Source organism: Habropoda laboriosa, unplaced genomic scaffold, assembly GCF_001263275.1.
Source record: "Habropoda laboriosa isolate 0110345459 unplaced genomic scaffold, ASM126327v1 scaffold111, whole genome shotgun sequence".
NCBI lineage: Eukaryota > Metazoa > Arthropoda > Insecta > Hymenoptera > Apidae > Habropoda > Habropoda laboriosa.
Genome location: NW_017100293.1, coordinates 1429330 through 1441972, shown reverse-complemented (window position 1 = coordinate 1441972; position 12643 = coordinate 1429330). Strand labels below are relative to the sequence as shown.

Here is a 12643-nt window from a genome sequence, read left to right as displayed (position 1 = left end):
CTACGAAATTAAACTGAGAAACACGCGTGGAATTTCACCGGGCCCGCTTGGAAATTCAATAATTCTTCCGTCGTCCTCGTTCTACCTTACTCGTCCCCCTTTCGCGGTTCTAGCCGCTCGAGGAATCGAAAGGGGGATATCTAAATCTTTGGTATTCTCGAGACTGTCTTTTAAAATGTGCAAAGAACAATATACGCGTATGTAGTTGCTCAAGTTTGAACATCGTCTGGAGGTTTTTAATTACAGTTAGGGTGGCGCAGGAGAGAGTACGATTTCGGGGTTCGAAACTGATTCCCATTAGTGTATCCCTTATTTACAGTTACACGCACGCTCTCCCTTCGTGATTACACTCGTTCCGAGTAGTAGAGGTCCCTTTGAACCTCTCGCGAGCCTACCATCCCTCAAAGCGATAGTTCGGGATGGCCGTGGAGCACTGAGAAGTCCTGTGCTCGATGAATCACTTGTTACGTACACAGACACAGATATTTTATAGAGTATGGCAAACTGGGAACATTTCAGTCTAACACTGTTTTTATACCCCTTACAGAAGACGTACACAAAAATTAGTCTTAACTTTGTAATTTACTTTCAAATTTGGAACCATTTCATCGAGTCTCACTTTTATGCACACTCTTTGTTAAATTTAAATTAAATTTCCTCTCCAAAGTTAGAACCATCGATCGGTAAAAATAGGGTCATTTCTTCGGACAATAAATTACCCAAAGTAATTTTGTAACAATCCTTGATACTTTCGTAATGACTATTTAGGTTTGCTTCACCTTGAGTAAGTGTCCTAATACTTAACGAACGAAGGTGTATTATTCTTTATGTCCTTCGTGTCAACAATTTCATTTAACCGCTTTCCAAAATAGAACTCAATCACTCAAACTAATTCAAAAAAATTCTCCTGAAAAATTCACCACGTCTCTAAATAAAAAAATAGAGTATCTGAGCTAAAACATGTGTATGTACTCCCGTAAGAGACTGCACACCCAGTGTCAGTCTCTCTGGAACATTCCAACGAGACCATAAACCTCGGGGAAAATAAGGAACTACGTTTTCCACCCTTCGTCGACGAATAATTCGATACAAATGCGCGAGGACACGCGGGGGTGTGCGTATGCTTGTAGAAAAAACGAATTCCACAGGCGACTCTCTCTCTCTCTCTCCTTCATTGGGGAGCAACGACGACGGCTGTGGAACACTGCCGCCTCTCTAGTGTAATTTATTTTTGGTTAAAACGCGAGTAACGCGCTACTCTGGTATAGGGGGGAACAGAGAACCCCTTGGCTCGTCGCAGTTCGCCGAGAGCGGGATTTATAGGTCGCGTTGCGGCGCCAAAATGTCTCTATGTGCGCGCGCGGCGTAACGCCGAGGGTGATCGCGGATGAAAAAAGAATCACGGGCGTATAAATTCGTAGCCGGTTCCATGGGTGGAGTATCAACGAGAATAACGCCCCCTTCTTCCCTCTGCAACATTTCTCGGGGACAATATAGCCATTCGAAATATGTAATTCGAGTCGAGGATGAATAGTTTCCTTAGAGGGAAGACACCCCTATTTATCCTCGGCTCGAAGATAGTTGGGCTATTTTTATCTTTATTTCTGCTTTAACCCTTCGACTGCTGACCACTCGAAAGCGAAGTGCTCGATGTGTGCGGCCAGTACTTATGTACGAAACGTGTTCACCGGTTAAATTTTACTCCTGTATTTTGGCTCGATATTTTTGGACCTGATACTTGTGCAATCAAAATACGGGTACAGTCGGTGGAAGAAATATTATAGTGGAATCGTAAGTGAAAATTGACATGTTCCAGCATATCGACAAACGTGCTTTAACTTCGATTCAATCCCGATGGAAATAAAATCAGAATGCGGGTATAGTTAATGGAAGAAATACAGCGAGATCGTAAATTCGCTCAGGCGTCAAAATTTGCATGTTCCAGTATATCGACAAACGTGTCAGCTTCGATTCAGTCCCGACAGAAAGGAAATAAGAATACGTGTATAGTCAGCGAATTAAATGCATATAATCAGACCTCAAAATTTGCATGTTCCAGCATATCGACAAAAGGTACCATAGCTTTTATTCAGTTCCAATAGAAAAGAAATAAGAATGTATAGTCTATGAAAGAAATATACGTACAATCAAGTCGTAAGTTCGACAAACGTGCCTTATCTTCCATTCAGTCCCAACGAAAAGCCTTCTGAATATCGCTGCCTAATACAATTTCCAACCTCCCTATATTTCTTCCCTCGACTATACCTCCAGGCGTATACCGCAGCGAAAGTGTTAATTTCGTAATTTAATCAGCCTCCAGTCCAACTCCCCGATTTTTCCTCGATTTTTTAGATCAGAGAATGCTCCCACATCATCCCAGCACAACACCCTTTCGCATCGGAAGATCGTTAAATCCAGGATTATGCACGGTAGTCGACGAGCGTAGCTTTTAATTGAACGCCGTAAAAGGGCCGAAGAGCGTGTCACGCCACGATGGGTGGAGACCACCCGGGACAATGGAAGGGCTGTTGCTGCTCGTGGAAATTTTACGAGCTCGTGTGCTCCCGACACCGTGTTGTTAGCTCGAAAATGCGTCGTAACTCGACGAACGGACTCATTGTCCCCTGTAGAAACCTACTACCTATTTCCAACCTAACGAAACACTCTCTGTGAAAAATCTCTCGAAGAGACACCCCGTTCGAGGAGAAAAATACATACAAGCTCGACGTGCAGAAAACACACGAAATATCGAACGCCGAAGGTAGATTGTTTCCCAGAGGCTTGGCTCCTCGAGGCGTTTTTTCGATCACGAGAGGCAAAAGGCTGGCGCGAAGGGCTTTTTAACGCAGCATTCCCGGCGCTCGACCCGTTTAAATGCATCGCGGTGGCGTGATTCCATGCAGTTGGCCTTGGAGGCTGCTAGAGCGTCAAGCTCTCCTCTGGCTGGCCCTGAGGAGGTGGCCACGGTCAAGGCTACGAGGCACCCTCTCTTTCCTCGCCTCCTCTTGCTTCACACACCATCCGCTCCTTTATTCAATCGCGACCAACACACCTCCTCTAACCATCCACTTGCACACAAACACGCGCATATTCATACGTAACAGAGGCCTAAACACTCTTCTCTCGTTCGGTGCATTCGAGTGCACGTGAACCAGCAGCACACGTTCGCACAGCGCGAAATGATCTTCTTGACCAAGCTCGATCCGCATCGGCGCGTACCAAACGAAAAAGCCTCGTTCGAAAGATCGAGATAGGGGAATGGAGGCCCAACGATGCACGAATTTCTCGCTTCTTCTTCGTTTTCTCTGCGTGGATCACTGACGAAACGGAAGAAGATCCAACGAGACGATAACACCCCGGGGGGAGAAACAAATAATTTGCACCACGGTGGAGAAAACAGTACGAAGAAGGGGGGGATAAAGAGTTTATCTGATGCTGGTAACTCGTACACCGTGAACCGTTGCGATCTGGAATCGAGTCTCTCGTGTAGAACACGAGGACGAGACATATCGCGAGAAAAGGGGAGGCACGTGAAGAGTTATCGTTTAAACGTTCCGTATGCCGGGAGAGGAAGTTAACCTACTAACTAGAGCTCTCGTAACATGGAAAGAAGAAAAATTGTCTTTAAAAAGGGAGGAAAAGAGGGAACCCGGATGGAAGGTGTTAATTCAGCCTAACCGTGGGGCAGCTAAGGAATACAGTTGCTGCTGAGAAAAGGTGAGAGAGCGAACACGGCGAAAAAAGGAAAGGAATCTCCTTCGAGCCTAACGAGACAGTCAAAAATAGAAGGTTACACGCGTTAACTCACGTGTGTCGAGGGAAGATTTCAGCAGGGGCTGCCCATCGAACCTGGTTGGAAAATAAACAGAAATAGGACAGGTTCCAAGACTGGATCTAAATATAGGATATACCCGGTGGTGTGCGCGTATACTATGGGTGGGGCCATCTTCGTAATCGTTCTGGTCCTTCGCTCTTTCTCTTCCTTTGGCCGCCCTCTAAACGAAACAAGGAGAGACCTCTACTAGACCTGCACAGCGTCGGGCACAAGCCTTACTCTATAGAGCCCTCTTCTCTCGTACTCCAACGACCTACAAGAGCGCGTCCGAGAAAACGGACCCCGGTGTGTTCATTCATATCCTACGGCCTGCAACGCGCGTGTCTAGAGACTTCCCTTTCATATTTCCCACCGCGACACACAATTGGTCTTCGATTTTCTTTTTTTCTCTCTTGTTCGGGTGCATGAGTGTACGCTGTTTCTTAGAGGTTCTGAGAATTCATAAATAGTAGACGAGACACGGTTCGCTTCGTTCAATTAACGTTTGTTCGACTTTTTCCGGTGTGTACTACATTTGTAGGACGGTGTTTGTCAACATAGAGTAGGAACGCACGGTTCTGTTGGGAATGTTGTCGAAGTTGACTGGTAGATACAGGGAGTTCTTGCAGGAGGAAGTTTTTCGTGGATTTTGTGGAAGACAAAAATTTGAATTTTATTAATCCTTACGTCCATAACCGGGTACCCTTTTGCGTAATTCTCACTTGAGATATTTACGTGAACGGGATATCCACCTGTTAATTGACGTCCGTGCAAACATATCAGACTTGTTAAAGTCTGTCGAAAAGATCGAGATGATACGAGCATCGAAACTTGGATCTGCGATATTAATCGATACCTTGAAAATCAGCCTGCATTTCTACTTCTCACTTAAAATATTTCATCTTCCAGGTAAGACTGAAATATCCAGCCAGATCGTTGTTACTTCGCACGGTTTCTTATCCGTGTTTGCCTCGAGTTTCGAATTTTCTTATCGGAAAACTACTAAAATTCGACGATAAAATGTCGTGGCCGGTGATCGGTGACCGGCGATGCCAAATTAGTGAAAGCGTTTAATTTGAATAAACGACAACATTTGTCAAATTTTCATCTGATGCATCGTATAAGCATATTTAACCCTCGTCCGTCCCTCGTGTCGATTTTTCCGGGAAAAAATTGTATTATTCGGCTCTCTGTAGAAGCAATTTTTGTTTACTTTCTATATTTAACCCTTTGCGATCGGTGCCGCCATAGTGGCGGCATTTCAATTTTGTTCTAGAAATCGGTGTCGCCGCTATGGCGGCATGATCTTTATTTTGTCAAGTATCATACTTTGGAAAATTACAAAAATTAAAACGTTTTATTTTTATGCACTATAACTAGTATGTATTAAACAAAATGTATCAGTTTCAAAATATTCTGTTTTTCAATATCCTTATATATATAATAAATAAACTATGCAAAAATAAATTTGAAAACTTAAATTTGCTTCGACTAGCTGATAGTCCAACCAGAGAAATGTGCCGATCGCAAAGGGTTAATACAAGAATTTACAAAATTAATTATTCATCTTTTCGTTTGATTTTTGACCGCTGTGTCAAATTAACACCGGGAGACCTATTAAGATGCGAAACTGAGGGAGGGACGAGGGTTAAATAGTTCTATTTCTAACTGTTGACGTATTTATGCATATTGGGACGTGTCGTATTAAAAGAAAAAATTAATTTCGGACAAGTTACTATGTCAATATTTTTATTTATAATTAGACGAATTAACACTTAACCGCCGGCACTAATTTGCGAAACTAACTTTTTTTTTATGCATTACTTTTAGGTGAAAGTTACAGATAATGTAAAGAAACCATAAAACCTACTAAAACTACAAATATTACAGATTGCAAAAATGCAATGCCGGCGGTTTAGCGATAGTCCAGAAACATTGCAGAAATGCAATGCAGGCGGGTTAAACTGTTAAATGAAACTTTGTTCTTTACACTGTGCGCTAACATTCGTGTGAACACGACAAATGAATAGCAGTGAAAAAAAAAAAAAAGGTAATATTTGTAAAATAATGTGCATTCACCCAAAAGAACGCCGAGATTCTTTATTTTACGCATCACGTATACGTGTTCCGACACACGGGTGCGCACAATGCGTGGAAAAAGTATCGGGACACGAGCAAAGAAGCCGTCTAAACGCGTGTTTTCGGTTTCTTCAAAAAAACCGGCAGCGACAAAGCGATGAAACACGCCGGTGAAAAAAGAGCCTGGAAGCCGCGGCTTCGGCTATCTGCGACTTAGATCGCCGGTCATGCCTTTGAAGGATGCGAACGATCGAATTACCGGCTCAATTCATCCGTGAACTTCTGCGCGGTCGAGTGTCGCGTGTTTTCTCTCCTTAAACTTTCAGCTACGGCGGCGCAGGGCCGCAAACGAAATTGGTAGCTGGTATTTTTTTTTTTTTAATTTTTAGCGATGCGTGAGAGAACAAACGCGAATCGAGGCATACGAAAGCAATTCCACGCCACCGCGGCTTTCAACGCGAGAAAACAAGCGAGTCGCTGTGGTGGCTTTCCGTTAAAAAATTTCACTCGGGAGATCTCTCTGAGAAATCTTCTCGAATCTTCGCTCGAAGCGACATTTCGTCCAAAAAATTACTTAACGGAAGAGATAACTATAGCGACGCAAAGTATTATAGCTTGCTTAGCACTGAACGGCATTTACAGTGGCTCTCGCGTAGGTGATCTTTTTAAACGAGAAAAGATCTCGATCTTCTCAGCGCCACTGTAGCGACATTTCGTCCCAAAAATGACTTAACGGAAGAGACGACTATAGTGACGCAAAGTTTAACTTAAAATAAATTTAACCATAAAATAGTGAAAAAATCAAGCAACGACGAGTACACACGTCGAACGCAGGGCAAATGCTCCTATCATAAATTTGACGAAAAAAGTAAAGCAAAAACGAGGAAGGATTACATTTTTATTCGATAAAAAATTGTTATTAAAACCTTAAAAACTGTCAAAAAAATGATAAAATTCATAAACAAGAAGAATTTTAAGAAATTCGGTTGATTTCGGTGTGGCATTCTAATCAACTCAGCTCGTAAAAAAGTAATATCCAATATACCAGAGAATAATCAAATTGTTTTTATAAAATACATAGCAGGCAGTTTTATTGGTAATATAAAGGAAACATACCACCAAATGACGTTTCAATTACGTCTTATTGAAATTTCGAGTTTGTGTAGTAAATGGTAATTTCTATTTTACACGACGAGTATGCAGCACGTCATACCGCACCGCAATAGAGATTTCGATTGACGTGTATGTTTAATAGTTAATCTCTTAGCTACCGAACGCCATTACAGTGGCTCTCGCGTAGGTGATCTTTTTAAACGAGAAAAGATCTCGTTCTTCTCAGCGTCACTGTAGCGACATTTCGTCCCAAAAATGACTTAACAGAAGAGACGACTACAGTGACGCGCAAAGTATCTTTAGCTACTGAACACGCCGTTGTCGTGTCTTTCGCGTATAAATAATTTATTCATCCATAATCTCTCCTGTGATGTAACTTCGTAGTAGAAAGCATCACCGGGCACAAATCGCAGTGCTACAATACATAATTCACGCGCATTCCGCGTGAAACCGTGCCGCAAGAGATACAGCACCGCGGAAAGTCCAGCCGGTAGATAAGAGGTTAAAGAGTTAAAGGACGTTTCGTTTCCCTATTACATTTCCACATCTGACACCCTTAATTCCCCTCGTAAAGCTCGAGCAAGCAACCCGCGCTCAATTTTTCGTGCGCAAAAATGAGGGAGAAAGATCGGTGTTTCCGTCATTTGGCCACCATCTGGTTCCTCCGCAGAAAGTATTTCGCGAAGCTTCTTCTTCGTCGATTATTTATAGCCGCATATACATAACGCCACAAACGCGAAACAACTCCGCTCCGCCCAGAGAAATGAAAATATTCCGGTGAGCTCTTTTATACGAGCTTCGAAATCGCGCTATAAAAGAAGGAAGCGTGTGCTTTCCATACGGAATACGTTTTCTCCGTCGCTTGAACCCTCCCTCCCTCCCTCTGTATAAGCCACCGCCCTCGATGCTGCTGAACTTTAACACGACAGTTTCGGGGGCGTGACAAAAGCTCTATACCGAAAATCCTTCTGATACCGGGTCCCTACTCTAGCTCACCCCGACCCCTATCTGCTTTTGTCTTCCTTGAAAGATATAACAGCGATACCAGGAAACGTATACACAGGCTCATCCGATTTAATCTGTTTGTATAAACTGGAAGAGAGCTCTGCTGGCAATGACATCGATACGATGCATAGTCAACCCTTCTGTGACACGGTTAACGCGTTCACTGCCCCAGAAAGTTATTATTCTAAGCATATTGTATTGTTTTGCTATTTTTTTTTTCTTTTTACTATTCAAGATAACGTCTTGTTAGGTATGCTGTTTGAAATTTTTGGTCGACGATACTCTCGTTTTAGTTTAATTACTCTTCGTAATTACCAATGTACAATGTGTCTCTATACGTTTTAAAAAAATATTAAAAAATATAACGAGACACTCTGGTCACAGGTGACCAATGTGGTTAATTCGTTCCGGAAGGTGTTGGAAAAACGTTAAAATAAGGTCGAGTCAACTTTAATCGTTTAATCAGGTAGTTGTTAATAATTGTTACAATGATATTTCGCTCGCATATTTGTTAAAAATCGAAAACTGAAAAACTGGTCTCCCTTATGGAAGACGTGTTAAGTAACGCCATAAACTAATAGAAATTAGGGGAATGCGTTTCTACATGGATACAGTGTTCTCGTGCTGTGTCGAAACCGTGTTAAACGGAACTCAGAACGAATGCAAACTAGGGAGATTTGTTCTGTTACATCGAAACCGTGTTCTCCAAGTGCGTAGCTCGAGAATATTGTTTTCAACGAAAGAGAGTTGCCCAAGTTTACGAAACCGCTTAAAATAATATAGTGTCAACCCCTTGACGCTCACATTTCTCTCAATTTAACGTGCCGAACGCTATAAATATTATTTTTTTACAAATTTACCTTAGATTTTGGGCATAACCCAAGTGAAAGAAAATTAACCCCTTAACTTGCACGCTCGAGTTAATTCGAGCGCGCTAAACAGGCCAAACTGTGCACACTCGAGATAATTCGAGCGGCGTTGTATTTGATGCTGCTATAATTTTTCACACTCGAATATATTCGAGAATTGAAAATAACAATGTGAAAGCTAAGAAAAAGAATCGTGTTATTGATATTTATCATTTACATAGGATTGTAAGCTATAATACTTATTTATTCGAAAATAAAATATAGCCTTTTTCCATGGAACAAAAGCGCAGTATATCGAAATTGTCCACTAAAAGAAAAGTTGAATCAGGAGTGATAACAAATGGAAACCTTTGAGGATGTCGATTTGGTTGGACATTGTTAGTTTGTTTTTTTTACATTAAAAAAATTGATTTTTTTTGGCCGGTTTTTTTCAAAAAAACTGTGCGTTAAGGGGTTAAACAAAATTTCGCTTTTTCGAGGACTAGTTACGCACGTGAGACAGCCACGAGCATTAAAGGGTTAAAGCAGCACGATCGCAATTTCTGCACCGTCTTACAAGGTCAACTGTATTACACAATAATCATACGAAGGACGATCAATTCCTTATCGCAGTCCATTCAAACACAGAAATAAAGCTACACACAACGTTCGTCGATTTAGCCAGCAGGCCTAATAGCGAAGAAACGAACGGAAGAAGAGAAGAGAGAACGGGTAACTCTATCTACCAAGGTAAGTTCTGCGATTCGAAAGAAACGTTCTCCTCTTATCGGCGTCACTAAAAGCGACCAGCGAGGCCGGAGGAGGAGCTTGCGTGGGAGAGAAACGTGACCAATTTGATAAGGGATCGCGATAATTGTATTCTTACACGTTTGCTCGGTTGGACCTCACAGGGAGCCATCGGTATCGTGACCGCCTGGGCCAATTATTGTTTATAACGAGCCGGCCACTTTTTTTTCTCTCTCTCTTTTCTCTTCCACAAACTCTCCCGTTCGATCCGGTACCACGAATCCAAAAAGTTGCCACGTAATTCGCGTAATTGCGGTGGCGCCTTCTTTGCAAACTTTCCGCCTATGTATCTCTACCTTGGATCGTTCGCCAAATTAATTTTGCCCACTTTCGTCGTGCTTTAAACACCTCAGATCGTGCGATACTTGTTTTCTTACTGTCGTATATTTTCATTTTTGGCGGGACCAAAGTATACAGGGCGTTCAGTGAGAATACGACGTGGAACGTTTCGTAGAAGCTACCAAAGACACAGCTTCGAAGTATTAACCCTGACACGATAGTTTTTTTTTACTAGCAAGTAGATTGTTTCAGATTAGACGTGAATTTTTGCGATGCAGTAACGAAAATTCGTAAACTCAAGATACCAGTGTGCTAGAATTCAAGGTTAATCGCAACGGACCACCCTGTATACCAATTTCATCCTGTACCCATTCGCTGTAGAGGAAATTTCCTTGGAAATTTGATATTAAAGATAAAATTGTAAAAAAAAAAAATCTTACCGAGCTCGGTCGCTAAAGAAATCAACCTTGCTCTTCTTCTTCATAATGGCCTGCGGTTGATGAAGAGGACTGACGCTTGGCTCGCTGGTCGCTGGTGGTGAGCTGGATCCAGTGCTGGACGATAAAGAGCCAGCCCTTCCTCTACCAGCCTCGATCAACTGCGCCTCGGTGGTACCGCGACCGTTCGCCGTAACGTGATTACCATGACTCGGTGGGCCAGCTGAGACCGCCAACATAGGCCTGGTATTCTGACGATTACGCCTTTTCTTCTTCTTCGCCTCGTTCTCGTCTTGTCTGGTACCAGAAGCGTTCCCCGAACCAGGCGGCATCCAATCCAGATCTTTCTTTAAATGTCCACGACCACATCGACATCCACACGCTTTAAATGCGAGATCGTAGCCCTTTTTCGTCCAGAGATTTTGATGGCGCTGCCGTTCCGACCAGCTACGGGCGCGTCCGCAACTCTTCAGATAAGTCAGCACCGTTTGCTCCCACGCGTCGAAGCACTCGCGATGCATGAACTGACCGAGCGGGCAGTTATCGTTGTTACACGTCACCTTGACCGTGTCGTGCAATACGTTCAACCGAATTAAAGTGTCGCCCCTTAGGCACTCGCCGGTTGGCGTACAGCAACGAGTCGTTTGATTCTGCGTTAGCAGATTGTTGTTCTCCATCGTGTCGTTGAAACCGCCGCCACCGGCTCCTCCTGCTCCACCGCCGCCGCCACCGTTCTCCATCAGTACACCAGCGTGGCCGTTCGCGTGACGCCGCGGTGCCATCACTTCCTCCTCCTCTTCTTCGATCGAGAACCGCCGCCTTTCTTCTTCTTCTTGCAAGCTACGACCCGTTTGATATCTTCGTAGGACGCGCACGTCGCGAGAACTGTCGTAAGTTTTCTTCTGTACGTGATATGTCGATTTGTGGAACTGCGGTACTCGACGTGGATACGAACCGGGTCGGTAACGAAGGTTCTGTTGCACCAATACGTTTCTGGAATCCGTCTTGGCGATTCTCTTATTTCATCTTCGCGCAATTCCCGCGTCTCACCTGTGCCGTTTCACGCACACCCATTCAACGGAAAGACTGTTACGAAGTTTCGTGTCGCAGAGACGCGCAGCGGATGTATCCGGTACTCGAGTGAAAAAGACGCGGCAACGAAGAAAACCGCGGCGATGTTCCACCGAACGTTCAGACGAACTGTCATCCAACGGATATATTCCCTCTCGTTCCAAGGAAGAGAGTCGAGAGTAGAAGTGAGGTCACTCTGTCACGACACAAGCTCGCGATCACAACATCAAACTACGATCACGACTCGGTACGGAAAGAATCTCTTCTCTGGTCGTGGTGTTTCGTGCACCAGAGTCAAGGTCAGCGTGGTTCTGCGACGCCGCGTTGCGGTAGTTTTGGTAAAGTCTCGTCGACGATTCTCGGTTTCTCGCGCGACGACTGTTGACTGTCTCTCCACCACACCGAATCGCATGTACGAAGTTTGTGCGCCGTCTCCTCTCGGATGATGTTCGGTGTCGAATAAGATGATGCGACCACCGGACAACAAATGTGTCGATTGCTGCTCCTCTCCGTCGAATGTCAGGGTCACCGGCGCAGAGCGCGCGCACCGTGAAACGCAATTTTCGATCCAAGTTCGCGCGGCTCGTACACACGACTCAACGAGAGGGACAGAGAGAAACGATCGAACAGGCAATACGCGGCACGCAACACCGAGGCTCCGATTCCTTCTCTTTTCTTTCTTGCTTCCCTTTTTTCTCTCGTGCACACGGAGAGTCCACGACGAAAAACACTTGCTCGCACGTAGGGTGCACCAGTCACTGAGCGCCGGCGACGACAGCGTGCCGGCTGCCGTGGCTCGGCGCGCGGGCGAGCGCGAAAGTGAGGTCCCATTGGATGAAAGCGAAAGCAGCATGGTGGGGGTCACGGCTAGCGCGCCAATCGATGCGCGCCGTTGTCGTCCTCCGCCTGGCGCACGCTACCACTCTATGTTCCTATCTTTCTTCAACCGATACGTCTCTCCTTCTCGCACTCGTACACCCGGCGCTGCATACACGAGCGCGCGTTTTACTTTTCGAAGCCGGCGAGCACAGGCTTGCGAATAATCCCCGATACGCGTGTGCGCGCACGTACGCGAATGTATGTACGATATACCACGACCGTTCGACGTATCTCGCCAACTTACGCAGAAATCGTAACGAGATAATGCTCTCTAAATTGAAAATTCGCTTCGAAGCCGGGATCCGGATCCC

At 44.4% G+C, this 12643-nt stretch overlaps 1 protein-coding gene across 1 annotated transcript in view; it reads right to left on the bottom strand.

Moving 5' to 3' along the window:
- LOC108573837 (headcase protein-like) overlaps positions 1-11357 on the bottom strand; it is a 40795-nt gene extending 29438 nt beyond the window's left edge. Inside the window, exon 1 of the mRNA XM_017936314.1 lies at positions 10386-11357. Within this exon, the coding sequence (XP_017791803.1) occupies positions 10386-11164 (779 nt within the window). The 5' untranslated portion in view covers positions 11165-11357. The remainder of the gene's footprint in view (positions 1-10385) is intronic.
- Positions 11358-12643: the final 1286 nt, after the last annotated feature.